This window comes from Trachurus trachurus (assembly GCF_905171665.1).
Source record: "Trachurus trachurus genome assembly, chromosome: 24".
Lineage (NCBI taxonomy): Eukaryota > Metazoa > Chordata > Actinopteri > Carangiformes > Carangidae > Trachurus > Trachurus trachurus.
Genome location: NC_139910.1, coordinates 994,046 through 1,009,650, shown reverse-complemented (window position 1 = coordinate 1,009,650; position 15,605 = coordinate 994,046). Strand labels below are relative to the sequence as shown.

At 47.6% G+C, this 15,605-nt stretch overlaps 2 protein-coding genes across 2 annotated transcripts in view; one reads left to right on the top strand and one right to left on the bottom strand.

Moving 5' to 3' along the window:
• Positions 1–12,239, top strand: part of LOC311007022 (kinesin-like protein KIF26A) — a gene marked incomplete at both ends in the record, with an annotated part of 49,762 nt that extends 37,523 nt beyond the window's left edge. The window contains 6 exons of the mRNA XM_084000104.1: positions 1,210–1,366; positions 2,744–2,906; positions 4,213–7,270; positions 10,205–10,386; positions 11,250–11,400; positions 12,052–12,239. Of these exons, the coding sequence (XP_083856230.1) occupies positions 1,210–1,366; positions 2,744–2,906; positions 4,213–7,270; positions 10,205–10,386; positions 11,250–11,400; positions 12,052–12,239 (3,899 nt within the window). The remainder of the gene's footprint in view (positions 1–1,209; positions 1,367–2,743; positions 2,907–4,212; positions 7,271–10,204; positions 10,387–11,249; positions 11,401–12,051) is intronic.
• The window catches only part of LOC311007064 (NACHT, LRR and PYD domains-containing protein 3-like), a gene marked incomplete at its 3' end in the record, with an annotated part of 257,119 nt that overhangs the window by 117,708 nt on the left and 123,806 nt on the right, over positions 1–15,605 (bottom strand). The window lies entirely within an intron of this gene.

Below are 15,605 nucleotides of genomic sequence, written 5' to 3'. Positions count from 1 at the left end.
GCTGAGCTCAGCAGGTGCAGATGCTGCTGATGCAGCTGTTGATGGCTAATGAACCAATCAGAGACCTCCGATCTGAGCCACAGCACAGATGTTCACAGATGTGGATCAGACCAGTGGTGTAGTCTAATGTGTTGTAGTGGGTAAACTGCTTTTTAGGTGGTAAACTGTTCATACTTGTATCACTGGTGGTTCTCTAACTTTTTTTACATCAAGGACCCAAAATTGACACAAAGTAGACCACGGACCCCTTTGGACAACATTTTGAAGCAAACACCAGAAATGGAGTTTTTCCTCAGTGGATGTGAGGGTCTAAGGACAGAGGATGTTGTTATGATGCCATGTAAAGCCCTTTGAGACAAACTGTTTGTAAAAACGGGCTATACAAATAAAACTGCCTTGCCTTGCCTTGCCATACACAAACAATCAATGTACGTTGAAATGAAATGAATGAATGAATGAATATAGAGAAATTTCCGTAAAAAAGTGGTACAATTTCTCCAAAAAAGTTTAAACATTTCTAGAAAAAAGTGGTAAAATTTCTTAAAAATAAAAAAAAATAATTTCTCAAAAAATGTGGTAAAATTTCTCAAAAGATTATAGAAAATGTGGCAAAATTTCTCTCTCTCAAAAAAAGGGGCAAACAATAATACAAAAAGGGGTAAAAAAGAAAAGAAAAATTAAGAAGAAACTGGTAAAATTTCTCCCAAAAATTCTAGGGAAAGTGGTAAAAATTTCTGAAAAAAAAAAAGTTTAAAAATTCTAAGAAAAAGTTGGGGACCCCCTTGAACTTAACTTTACAGTAGTTAGATAGTTTTGTTGTACTGGGTATACTGAAATATTTATGCATTTTCAGTGGGTATACTGACCTCCAGGAAAGTCTGGATGACACCCACGAACAGAGTGGCGACTGCTGGAGAGACAGCGGACAGCTCGTATTCAAAACCCCAGTAAACCTGAGTATCACATAGACTACACCGCTGGCTCAGACTGTAAACAGCCAATCAGACGCCAGGAGAACTCGTTGGGCCAATCAGAAGAGATCCATGACTTTAATTTCCACCATGACTCTGAATGTGAATGTTAGGGCAGACTGTTGGATACTCTTATTGATTGAACTTTGCATGTGTGTGTGTGTGTGTGTGTGTGTGTGTGTGTGTGTGTGTGTGTGTGTGTGTGTGTGTGTGTGTGTGTGTGTGTGTGTGTGGTCAGTGAGTGGGCGGAGCCGCCTCCACCTCCTGGACCTCGGCAGCTGTGACAGCGACATCAGCCGAACCCGAGACGGCGGCGGCGGCCAGTGTCTGTCTCTGTCGGCGCTGGGAAACGTCATCCTGGCGCTCGCCAACGGGGCCAAACACGTCCCCTACAGGTGGGACCCTAACCCTAACCCTAACCCCATACAGGTGGGACCCTAACCCTCTGACCGACCGGCAGAGCTGATGTGTTTTTAAAGGACAGTTCCGGGCAAATTCAACCTGGGGTTTTAGTTTCCTAATATTTTAGGCCTAAAAGACTGAATCTGAAGATTTTCTGTCGCCTGTTCTGCATTTGTTCTGTCTGTCCCTGCATCACCACGGCAGCGTAGAATGGGAGCAGATTGACATTAGGCTGTTTAGGCTGTTTACATCCCACAAAACCACATTTTTTTCCACAGACAGCATCAGATGTCAAGTCAAGTTGGCAGCTCATTATGTTTACAGGTAGAATAAACAACATCCAGATTTACTCTGACCGCTACGAAGACGTTGTGGCTCTGAGTTGATTTTCCTTTGTTGATAAAACAAACGAGCGCTTCAGACCTGAAAACACACCGAGCCGTCAACTTGACTTAGTATTCCAGCTCCGTTTACAAACAAGTCGGCTTTCTTGAAGTGAACAAACCCCTCGTGTATGTTTGAAGACATCTGACGTCTGTGGAAAGAAATTGCGGTTTTGTGGGATAATGCAGCCTAAACGACATTGCCAGAGCCATGAGTTTATAGTAGGTGTGTGAATGATCAACAATCAATATTATTTGCAAAAATAGAGGGCCCCAAAATCCAATTTTGCTTAGGGCCCCATGGAGGCTTGAGCCGGCTCTGGGCTGAACACAGATAGCGTAGCCTCATACTGACCCCTGAACTCACCACGACTCATCATACCTTAGTGATGCCTTCAGGGAACGTCCTCATCCAATCTAACACAAACATTCACTCAGACTCGGGGATGAACCGACTAAGATTTGGTGCTCAGTGGTCAAAGGTCTCACTAATTATGACACAGTTTAACTCAAATGTGTTAAAGGGTAAAGTTACATGATGTCGGTCCATACCCATATAGGGTCAAAGGTCACCTTCACAGTGACTTCATGAAGAGTGATCTGGAACAGTGAACAGCTGTGATGAAGAGAAGCACCGGCTGATCCCTGATCAGTGCAGCAGATAAAAGGTGGAGACTCGCATCGTCGTCGTTGTCGTCGTCGTGTGTTCGACCGCGACCAGATCTCAGTTTAGTTGCTGTGATTAAAGAGACTAGAAGAAGCTTTGAGAGCAGATTTTACACTGAGTGAATCGTTAGAGCCGCGGCCTCGCTACAGATCCGCTACAGATCTCCCGTGGTGAGTTCAAAGTCGGCTTCATTAATGTGAAATGTCAGTGCTGTAACGAATAGTTTCTGGGATCCTTGGGGGTTCTTCCCCGACATACTGTATCTCCGCTCTTTCTTTCTTTTCTACGACTAACGAGGGGTTACTTGATGTATTATTCAGGGACAGCAAGCTCACCATGCTGCTCAGCGAATCCCTGGGCAACATCAACTGTCGAACCACCATGATCGCCCACGTCTCCGACTCCCCGGCGAACTACATGGAGACGCTGACCACGGTGCAGCTGGCCGCCCGCATCCACCGCATGAGGAAGAAGAAGTCCAAGGTACAACACCAAACACTGATCAATGTTCCAATTCCAATTTATTTCAATCCGTCGTCATTCACAGAGTCTGTGATGATTCAGTCCAAACAACAGTAGCTACACTCAGTTTCATGTATTTCTGTAAAAGTCCCGATTCAAACACAGAGGTATTATCTATTCAAAAACGAATAATGATCAGTGAAGTTAATTCTAGTTAATCTGATTAATCTTAAATTAATTCTAGTTAATGATAAATTCATGATCAATCCCACATGTTGTGAGATGTTTGGAGTGATTCTTCTGAAGTGACTGAGGTTCAGTTTCATCAAAACTGAGCAGAAGAAAAGTGTAAATATTGTATATTTTCTTTGGAGTTGTTAAATGTAGGTCATATTTTTTTAGTGTTTTAGTGTTGAAGCCACTTCTTTAAAGCCCCAGTATGAAACTTATTTGGCGTTTTATTATCAAAAATCAAACCTGTCTTTCATAAATCCGTATTTGACTGAATGTGAATCACAGCTGCTACAAATGAAAGCTTTCTGGTTCCTTAGAATGAGTTGTTACAAGTCGTTACAAATACATAAGTGGGCGACGCACCGAACCGAGGCGGCCATGTTGCATCGTGACCGTAGGTAACCACGGAAACGGCCTGTTAAAACTGTCACCACTGTGTAGTGTGAGGAAGGACGGAGGCAACATCAAGAATACGTTCAGATATGCAACCGCACCGCTAGATGGAATTCACACACATTATACCTTTAAAGAGAACATCAAGATTTATTAAATAGAAAAAGATAATTTGTTGTTAAAGCAGAAGTAAGTGATCCAGTGGTTTTGGCTAACTTCTTGTCAGCCGATGGAGTTAGCAGTCCCCGCCCTCGTCCCTACGTCACCACATTCACGCGCATCCCTTGGCTGCACACAGAGAGAGGACCGCCCCTTTATGCCGTTCTCTCTCCTCATTGGATAAAGGTTGTAGGATACAAGGAAAGTTTTCTCCTGGGCTCAGAGCAGAGCAGAGTGACTGACAGACCCGTGTTTCAGACCAAACACTCTATAGAAGTGATTGCTGTCGGAAGATACAACTATTTAAGACTTATATTAACACAAACATTCACCTTACTTCTGCTTTAATTAAAAATGTAAATTGAAGAGAATCTGACAGATTAGACTGGAGCGGAGTGGGCGTGGTTAAAACTAAGATCAGGTCCTTGTTCAGGTTTCTCTCCCTTGACGTGACAGATGATCAATATGTGCAGCCTCTCTCACTGTCGATGGATTTCTCTTCAGCTTGTTAACTCCGTGTTACCTCTCTCTCCGTCTGCAGTACGCCTCCAGCTCATCCGGAGGGGACAGTTCCTGTGAGGAAGGCCCCTCCCACCGGCCGCCACAGCCCCTCCGGCCCTTCCACCCTCGGACCGTGGCCCTCGACCCGGACACGCCGCTGCTGCTCCACAGCGACCCCGACTACTCCTCCAGCAGCGAGCAGTCCTGCGACACCGTCATCTACGTGGGTCCGGGGGGGACGGCCGTCTCGGACCGAGAGCTGAGCGACAACGAGGGGCCGCCGTCCTTCGTCCCCATCATCCCCTCTCTGAACAAAAAGCGAGTCAACAACAACAGAGACGGTCCACAAAAACGGTCCGACGGCGACCACTTAAAGTGCAACACGTTTGCAGAGCTGCAGGAGAGACTGGACTGCATCGACGGCAGCGAGGGCCCGGCCGCCTTCATCGCTCCCGAGGACAAAGAAGCACAAGCAGCAGCACTTAGGACCGGAGCCACTAAACCCCCCACAGAGGCGACGACGTCTTGTTCTTCTCCCAAATCTGACAGGAGGAACAACTCCCAAAGGCTCCTCGAAAGCACAGCCACTGCACCACACGCTGGTAAACCGGATCAGGAAAAGTCAAAACTGTCTGCAGCGTGCAGTGGTCTCATGGATGCCTCCAAACGGACAAGTGCAGATGGGGAGAAACTCTCATCAGCTCCTCCCTCTCAGCCTCCCTCCCTCTCGGCTTGTTCCCGGCAGGATGCAGAGCCTGTAGTGCGAGAGAAGATCTACCTCAAAGACTGCGGACCCAAGCCGCCATCTTCCTCTAGGACGCCCCCTGTGGGTATGAGTCAACAAGCACGCGTGGAAAGGGCCGTGCATACCACAACCAGCCGAGGCCCCACGGAGCTCAGCACGCTCCGGGCAGCTCTGTTCGGGGACTTCCTGAGGACGACGGTGACGCTGCAGCAGCCGGTGGGGCCGAACGGAGAGGACGAGCTCGTGTTCACGGTCGTAGAGGAGCTTCCTCGCTGTCTCGTTCCGGACAACGGACGACCCCGCGACCTCCTCAGCTTGCAGACCTTCCCCTCCGGCTCGAGGCCCGTCAGCATCATCAGCAGCATCAACGACGAGTACGACGCCTACACATCATCTCAACAACAACAGCGTGGAGCCGTGGCGCCGGCGGCTGATGCGATTACTGCTGACTCAGCTGAAGGTGACGGTGAAGGTGCTCATTCAACAAGCAGGCTTCACCCGAGGGACAGACACAGACATACGGCAACGGACGATGCACTGAGCTCGCCGGGTATATTTCATAAACAGCCATTTTTGCAGCATGGTATCAAGAGCTCGCTGAACGACAGTGGAGTCTGTTTCTCAGAGCTGGACAGCGATCCCGCCACTCCAAACAGAACGCCCCAAACCAAAGCCTCTCTCAAAGGCTCGCTCAGGCTGAGAGCCAACACCATGAGCTCCTCGCTGTCGGCCCAGATTCCCCATCAGGACTCTCCTCACTCCAGTCTTCCAAGGAAAACCAAGCCTACTACCTCATCTGCAGGTGTGGCCTGCAGCCGACAGGAAGGAAGACACGAGGAGGTTTTGCTGCAGGGAGTTGGTCACTTGGATTCCAGAGAGGTCGAGTTTCTCCCGGTAGGTAAGCCGACGTCAAGAAGCGGCGTGAACGGGAACGGCGCTTCCTCCAAGAGGCCCAATGGGAACAGTAACAGCGTTCCCCGCCCACCGAAGGCCCAGGCGTCGTCGTCTCCGGGTCCGAGGGCGGTGGACGGCTGTGAGAGGACCAGCAGCAGGAGAGGAGATACTCTCATCAAGCTGCCAAGACTCACCCGAGGTGCAACGACTCTAGGAACCATCTCCTCCCCCCAGAGCTCTGAGGCCAGATGGGGTCACGAGACCTCTTCTTCAGTGGCCGGCAACCTGAGGTTTGCTTCCTTGGGGGGGAAAAAGTCTAACGGACAGAAAAGCAGCACGATCTCCAAGTCAGGATCTGGAAACGTCTCTCCAAGTGCCTTAAGAGTGAGCGGCGGCGGCGACGCTGGAAAGTCCTCGTTCTCTAAAACATCGACCTTGGAGGAAGAATTCACCGCCAGGCTTCGAGCGGATTCGTTCAGCCACCGGACGTCCAGTCTAAAAACCGACCACGGTTCGGCCCGGACATCGTCTTCAAGCCTGAAGACACGAGGGGCCAAAGCAGATCCCTCGAAGCACTACGGCAGCCTGTTTTCTCTGGAGAGATGCGACGGTCAAACCTCTGCTGGCTCCAAGTCTGAGACCAGGGAGAGCAGCGCTGGGGGAGGGAACGGCCGGTCTAACAGATCCGTGCCAAGACTCGGAGTTCCTGCCTCTACCTCCACATCTTCTTCTTCTTCCTCCTCCCAGGTTTCGTCCGGTATCTTTGCCGTTACAAGTAAACCAGGACCGGTGCGAGGCAGCGGCAGCAGCAGCTCCCGGGCAGCAGTTCCCGGTGGATCGAAGGTTCGAACATTGACCACCAGCGGTTCCAAGACTCTGAGCTCCTCCTCCTCCCTGAAACCTCCGGATAGTGCAGCTGGACGCAGCCCCGGCCCACTGCTCACCGGTAAGTCCGCTTCTTCTGCTCGCTCTTCGACGGGAGCGCGGGCGGGAAGAGGCACCATCATGGGCACGAAGCACGCAAGCATCAGCCGCGCGGCCAACAGCAGGGTTAGCGAGCTAGCAGCAGCCGGGAGCCCGAGGAAACAGTTAAGTAGAGGACACGACGGGCCGACGGGAAGCGACGCCACCGACAGCGGCACCAGCAGCATCAGCGGTTCGCCGGTCAACACGCCGATACCGTCGCCGTACAGCAAGATCACGGCGCCTCGGAGGCCGCAGCGCTACAGCAGCGGCCACGGCAGCGACAACAGCAGCGTGCTGAGCGGGGAGCTGCCGCCCGCCATGGGCCGCACCGCGCTCTTCTACCACAGCGGCGGGAGCAGCGGCTACGAGAGCATGATCCGAGACAGCGAGACCACCGGCAGCACCTCATCCACACACGACTCCATGAGCGAGAGCGGAGCGTCGTCGTCCAGCAAGAGCAGAGTCTCTAAGTCGCCTAAGAAGAGGGGAAACGGTGAGTTCATGTAGTTCACTTCACTTCACTTCACTTTTATTTCTCACGACCACAATATGTGGTATGGAGCACAAACAAACATTAAAGCAGGCAGTGGGGCTGTACATACTTTGTACGTACATCTCTGGCCAAAACGGGTCCATGCCTATGTTCCACCAGCCTTATGTACCTTCCAATAACTTTTGGTATTCTTGTATTGTTTACTCTGAAATGGCAAATGGTCTGTCTATACTTTTGGTTTGAACACAATAAATACTTTTCTAGTTTAAACTCTTGTTTAAACTCAGTGTAGATGTCACATCATCGATGTCATACTGCCAAGTTCGCTTCTCCATGTCTGCAGGAACTGATCTTTCAGTCTCTGGTCGACAGTTAGCTTCAGCCAGTCAGAATTAATACACTTTTGGACCTTTTTCAGACCGGAGAGAGCAATGGCGCTCAGCTGCTTTCAGCATTCACACGTATTTCCTTCAGGAAATGCAATTTCTAGTTTATATAGCACTTTTCATAGATAAAATCACAAAGTGCTTTACAAAAAATGCAGTAAAATACAGAGATCACAACAAGAAACACACAATGGCACAGATACAGGTAACTTCACAGAGGCCCCAGAACATAAAGTTCTCTCTTAAAACCTTCAGAGCACTCTATGCTACGTAAGGTCAATGGTAGGTATATATAAATACATTTAATTTTGATAAAAATCGCATTCCCTGGTGTGTTCACATGGATCAAAGATTAAAAGTCCTGAGTGAACATGAAGCAACAGAAGACAAATATGACAGAATAATTTTTTTATTATTGAAACAACGTAAATAAATGCCAAAGTTTATTGTCTAACAAAGTAGGAAATGAGTCTGGAGCCGATCCCCGGTGCTGCAGCGACGAAACACACATGATACAAACATCCAGATATCAAGATATAAATATTTTAAACAATGCATGAATATATGTATATATACTATATATACTGTATACCACATACCACATTATATCACATCACAGAGTTTGTGTGACGGTGAGACTGAGACTCAGAGACTCAGTAAGTCTGTGCTGTGTCCAGTGAGATAACAGCTGATCGCAGCAGGTATCACTGCAGCCGACCTCGGCCTCAACCCATCTACATTATCTGGGACGGCGACGCTGCAGTGTGTTACGCCTCACAGCAGCTGATTGTGATTCATGGCGGTGGTGGCGGCGGCGGCGGCGTGCAGGTCAGGCAGCCTGATGCATATGGAAGCAGCAGGCGTGTGATGTGTCTGTCATCAGTCCTGTGGATCTCAGCTCCTTTCTGCCTCCTGAATTATTCATGAAGCCTCAGGCAGCTCCGGTGTACACATCCAACTCCAATTATCACACACACCCTGCACACACACACACACACACACACACACACACACACACACACACACCCTGTTCTCTTGCGTATGTCACTGTGTGTGTGTTTAATGAGCAGTAATGACTCCGCTCGCTGCTGCTTTTGGTTTTATTCTATTGATTTATTCGTTTATCTGACGAGGACAATACCTGAACAGCAGCACAACACACATACACACACACACAACATGTACACACAACATGTAGGCTACACATGACAGGTGGAAGCTAATTTACATGTGTAGTCGCAGGTGACAAAACACATCACACGTCACATCAAACAGATACAAACATGAAACAGAGAAATTCATGTAACAACAAACGGAGAAACTGGTCACTAACATGATGTTCCACATGTTGTTGTACGTGTTGTCGTACATGTTGTTGTTCTACATGTTGTTCTACATGTTGTTCTACATGTTGTCATTAGGGCCACGGGGCCATCGCACCGAGCACTGGTCCCTAGTGCTCGGTGCATTGAAGTCAATGGGACGGGCGGAAGAAAAAGAGCGAAAAAGAACAATCATTGGAGTTTTACAAACGTCTACTGCTCAGGCATACTTTCACCTAGAGACTCCATTTAAACTTTAAACAGTAGACACAAGTCTTGTGATTATGGTTCGATCGGTCATATAGTTTTTGATCAATCCCTGATCAATGACCATGATCATTTTTGGAGAAATTATGAGATTATAATGGGTGTGTATTGCACGGAATGTTCGTGTCAGAGTGCGTGACATCATCGGAGTGGGGGGGAGTTGTGTGAAATCTTGTTGTATTGTACAGCGCAGAGTAGAAACATAAATGTAATTGTGCTTTTTTTGTGTTTTCTTCAGTTCTCACGTTGGTTTTCTATAAAGTGGTTTATGGAGCTGTTTGTGAAAATAAAGACAGTTTGAGAAAATCATCAGTCGGGTCCACAATCTGTCGGAGGGTATGCTACACTCACAATGTGCTCAAAATATCAGAGAGACTTACAGAATTTGAACTGTCAGCCTCTAAGTGCGGCCACGTCTGTCTCTGCTCCTCATTGACTCCAATACAAAGATTTTATGAGAGAAGCATAACGGACCCCTGTTTTAAAATCACACGTTTATGCAAAATATTTACTGTAGAAACACCAAAATCACACTGAATCATTCACAAAGTCCTAACAGCGCTGATGGTCTGTGTTTTTTTCTGATAGGAGTCACCGTTTTGTCAGAATAAGCCCAAATGCCAGACCAGTGCAGAGGCATAAAATCGCTCTTTTTCTCCACGTTTCTGTCTGCCTCAGCCTGGGGGGCCCCTATCGTCATTGGCAACCACCTCAAGTTGCTGTGGTAACCTCTGAGCCTCAGGCCAGAGCTCGTTAAGGTTCATAAACAATCCACCTGGAGCTCGTTAACATGTTTATAAACACAACATGATTCCCATGTTGGAAATTTTCTAGTTCTACATGTTTTTGTTCTACGTGTTGTTGTTCTGTGTGTGACATCACCTCCTCTCTGGTCATGTGACTGTTCGACGTCTTTAAGCTCCGCCCACTCTTACCTCGTCATCTTTCCCGTTCCTCAGGTTTCCAGCGGCGGCGGCTGATCCCCGCCCCCCTGCCCGACCCCTCCTCCCTCAGCCGGCGGGGGGGGAGTCAGTGGGTGGAGCTCCCCCCGCTGGGCGGAGCCCCGAGGGAGGCGTTCGAGATCAAGGTGTACGAGATCGACGACGTGGAGCGTCTGAGGAGGAGGGAGGCGGGGTCAGAGGTGAGGCACACACACACACACACACACGCACACACACACACAGGAAGTGGGCGGGGCAGGAAGTGGATCGATGACCTCATCACTTTCTTTCTGTTTCCTCCTGCAGCCGTTCCATGACGTTGAAAAGGTGAGTTGTTTTTAACTACATTACCCATCAGGCCTCAGTACATCATCATCAAACCGGAAGCCGGTTTTGCATTTCCGGTGGAATTGTATGTTTACGTTTCCATGGTTTTCAGTCGTCGTCATAGTAGCAGTAAATGCATGGATCTATTACAGTAACGCTGGCTTTTAACACGGATGTCAATTTGTGTGATATGCATTGTTAGAAGCTGATGATCCATGCGGTTTACAGATTTTCATTGAAAACATTTTTTTTTTAAATCCATGCATTTACCGCGACTACCGAAACCATGGAAACCTAAACATAAAATTCCACCGGAAGAGCAAAACCGGCTTACGTTTTTTGACATTCAGAAAAAGGTGGATGGAAATAATAAAACAACAAAACCATACAAAAATGGTAATACCGGTCAAATTAATAAAACCTACAGTTCTGAAATAAAGTGCTACATATTATATTATACTGTTTGATGCCTTAATGGCGAAAGAGATAAATGATAAATAAATGTAAATGTGATGTTGTGTGTGTTTCTGCACCACCTGTGGCGAGGTGAGGGGGCGGAGCCTCGTCTCAGATCAGTGCAGATTAGCACCAACTCTAATTTTATCTCCGTCTGCCTGCTCCTTAAATCCACCGACCCGGAGTAAGCTGCTCTTTGGAGTCAGTGAACGCCTCAGTGTGTGTGTGACCGGTGTGTGTCTGTGTGTGTGTGTGTGTGTGTCTGTGTGTGTGTCCTCAGGGTCTGCTGTACTTCGACGCGCGGCTGAAGATGCTGGAGAAGCGGCAGCAGCGTCTCCGAGAGCTGAGGAGCAAACACGAGCATCTGAAGGCCGAGCTGGAGGAGGCCAAGAGCCGCCTGATGGTGGCGCCGCACCGCTGGAGTCGAGACTGTGAGTCCTTCACAATAAAAGCACCGCTAACAGTTAGCATGTTAGCATCAGAGTATTGATTTATTATTGGTGGATTATCAGCAGTGATGGAAGAACAGCGTTACTAGCGGCACTACTTTTTTCAGTAACAGTGATCGAGTTACTGTTTCCGAACGTCATCTATGGTCAAAACTGGAAGCTGGCATTTCCGGTGGAATTGTACATTTACGTTTCCATGGTTTTCAGTTGTTGTCATAGTTGCGGTAAACGCATGGATCTATTAACGCTGGCTTTTAACACAGATGTCAGTCTGTGTGATATCCATTGTTAAAAGCTGGTGTGATGATCCATGCGTTTTACAGATTTTCATTGAAAACAAAAAAAAATAAACTTATGCATTTACCGCGACTACCGAAACCATGGAAACGTAAACATAAAATTCCACCGGAAGAGCAAAAACCAGCAAAACCGGCTACGTTTTTGACATTCAGAAAAAGGTGGATAAATAAAATGTGCCGTTACTTGACTCAAGAAGTCCCATCAGAATATAATCTAATTGAGAACTGAGAGAAAGTAGACTTGAAAACAGTAGGATGAAGATTATCTGCTGACGAAGTGTTGAAATTATGAATAAATAAATAACTCTCCGACCCCTGTGCCCCCCCCCCCCAGTCGACGTGGACCAGGACCTGGACCCCGACTCCCAGGACTTCCTGCAGCATCTGGCTCAGGTCACGGCCGAGCTGCAGTTCTGCGTCGACCTCTGCAAGTCGCGCATCATGATGGAGACCTGCTTCGACATCTCCGTGACGACGGCCGGCGGAGCACAGGGGGGGGGGCAGCAGGAGGTGGAGGTGTGAGACGTCAAGCCCCCCCCCCCCCCCCCCCCCCCCCACACACACACACACCATACTTGCCAACCCTCCCGATTTTCCCGGGAGAGTCCCGAATTTCAATGCCCCTCCCGAAAATCTCCCGGGGCCACAATTCTCCTGAATTTCTCCCGATTTCCACCGGACAACAATATTGCTACATCATCCTTCACTGGGCGTCGTTTCCGACCGGACAATAATAACGGTTACACCGGCTCGAAGTCAAGCGCAGCAATCAGAACGGAAGAACAAGCAGAAGAAGAGACCATGGCGAGTAGCAGTACAGCTGTTAGCAGTAAAGTTGTCTGAAATCTTCTGAAACTTTTCTCTTTCGACACTCCTCCCAGGCACAATTTACACTCTACACACATGATTTTTTTCCAAATTTGTAGACAATCTTGTTCTCTCTCACACAATGTGCTCAAAATATCAGAGAGACTTACAGAATTTGAATTGTCAGCCTCTGAGTGCGGCCACGTCTGTCTCTGCTCCTCATTGACTCCAATTCATTAGATTCACATGACGTCACTGTGTTTCTGCGCCGCCATATTTGTGTCTGAATCAGGGCGATCTGGACACAGATCACAGCGTCACGTTACCAGAACAAGTGGAGTAGTAGGAGGAAATCAGCAAGAGACCGAAAATTGACATTATTTGAAAGATGCCAGGATTATATTGTGCTGTTGACTGTGATAGCAGTCGCCAAAGAAACCCCGGACTGCAGTTTTATTCCATCCCAAAAGACGTAAAGTTATAGGCGGAATAAATAGTTGACTGCAGGCATCTATCAGTGGCAGCATGGGCTGTGACAAGTCTCACAAAAAGAGGGGATTCACTTTTTTTTAATAACATGGATATTGAATTCTGCATTTTGATTAGGCTACTTTCTTATTAATTACTCACTGATTCTGCATTTAGGGTCTTTTATTTCTGTATAACAGACCGTTGCTAAGTAAAACGGGCTGTTGCTAGGGACGCCGCTCTGATCAGCGGAGCAGGGCAGAAGAACTATCAAGGATGTTAACCTTGTGTTTCATTTTTACCAGCTTCAGACTAATTGTGATGTTAGAGAAATGACTTGTAGCTTGTTAGAGGGAGAGTGGAGGCTCTCTGCCTCCCTCACCGCTGCTGGAACCAAACCTGCGATCAGAGCGGACAGAGCGGACGGGCCAGCGCAGTGTCACAGCTGTGACCAGCTGTGTCTGTGACACCGCGAGTCCGTGACACAAACGTGTCTCGTAACCGTCATTTCTTATGACAGACAGGACGACATAAATGCCACATCGTAACATTTACATGATAATTCATCAATCTACTGATTGATTATCAAAAGCTCGTTGAAAACAACTACACACGAGTCGACCGGGAGGAGGGTGAGGAGCAAACAGCGGAGAAGTGACCGGACTAAGGACTTTGATCAACATTACGTCTCAAATTAATTAATTAATTCATAAACTGTGTAATAAGTGGGATAATATAGAGTTAGTCTGTTGTTATAGAGATATAAACCCAGACAGGATGTATGAAACCCTGTCATTTTGTCAAGAAACTGTCATTTCCATCCTGCGGTTTCATGCTGTCATATGAGGAGACCTGTCAAATCGGACACAAATATGGCGGCGGTCCCTTCGACGTGACGTCACTGCAACCCATGAATACAAAGATTTTCTGAGAGAAGCAGAACGGACCCCTGTTTTGAAATCGCACGTTTCTACAAAATATTTACTGTAGAAACACCAGAATGACACCAAATCGTTCAGGAAGTCCTTGTGACGCTCACGGTCTGTTTTTTTTTTCTGATAGCAGCTACCGTTTTGTCAGAATAAGCCAAAATGTGAGACCAGTGCAGAGGCACAAAATCGCTCTTTTTCTCCACGCCTCAGCCTGGGGACAATAATAACGGTTACACCGGCTCGAAGTCAAGCGCAGCAATCAGAACGGAAGAACAAGCAGAAGAAGAGACCATGGCGAGTAGCAGTACAGTGCGTTCACACCGGGTGCGAGGAAGTATATATATGCTTGCTTCTGATTATACTGATAATAGCCTACCTATTAGCTTCCAATGTAGACGCGCGGCATGCGCGCTCGTTAAACGGCGCGTAGCCGCGTGCATTCGGTGCGACGTCTACGCCGTTTTTTCCCCCCGTGCATGTCCGTGGAGCTGTGGCCGCGGACATGCACGGTTCCCTACGTTGCTGTGTCAGGCAGGTGTTTCCCACGGAGCTCTGCCCCGTTTCAGAGGTGAAGGAAGCCCTGAGTGGAAAGACTTCACCTCCGATGTAGAAGAGAAACACACATTTAGGACCGCTGACTTGTATCATCACAACAGACAAATGTAAACACAGAAAGCTGAAAATCACTGGACATGTCTGTTGGGATTATACAAATCAACAGTGTAAAGTAGCTGTCAAGATATATGCTGTAGTTAATTATTGCATATCCTACTGTACCTATCACTCCTATTGTTTCTGATGTACAGGTGCATTAGAATATCATGGGAGAGTTTATCAAGGCCTATGTCACTAATCCAATTAAACATCCAATATCTATATTTATTCCGTTTATTTTAATAGTAATAATTATGGCTAACATTCAATGAAGACCTAAAATTCAGTATCCCCATAAATAAAATGATTAAAGCATTTTTAATATAGAAATGTTGGCCTTCTGAAATCTATATGCACTCAATACTTGGTTGGGGTTGAACTACTGGAAATGGACTTTTCCCTTATATGATAATGTAATTATTTGTTAATGGTGAGCGCACCAAGGTTGGCAAGTATGACACACACACACACACACACACACACACACACACACACACACACACACACACACACACAGACTTCCTGAGGATGACATCGCCCCCCCTCTCCGAGTCTCATCACATGACGTCATTAATCAGCGATGACATCACACAGTCGGAGGCCGTCCGTCTGTCTGCCAGTCGTCACCTGGTTTCCATGGAGACGACCTGTGACATGAACATGGAGCTGTGATCAATAATCCCGATCAATGACGTCACTATCAGGGTATTGAAATTAAAGGCGTAGTACGTAGCTACGAGTGTTTTGGCCGCTCAGGGCTTCCGTACATCCCAGAGTCATCACAGCCCGGCCTGTGTGTCGTCACGGCGACGAGGGTCACGGATGAAGGTGAAAGCTCTGGAAGTGCCTTTGAGTTCTGACGGTTTCTTTTCTATTGATCATCATCGCGTCCGATCGTTTTATTGGTGCTGGTTCTCGGCTGTCAGCGCGTCGTCATGGAAACAGCTCAAGGTGCGTTCGCTGACCTCTGGTTTCCCTCTGATGAAAAAACGTTTTAATTTTCATGTTGATCCTTCGTTTAACCAGG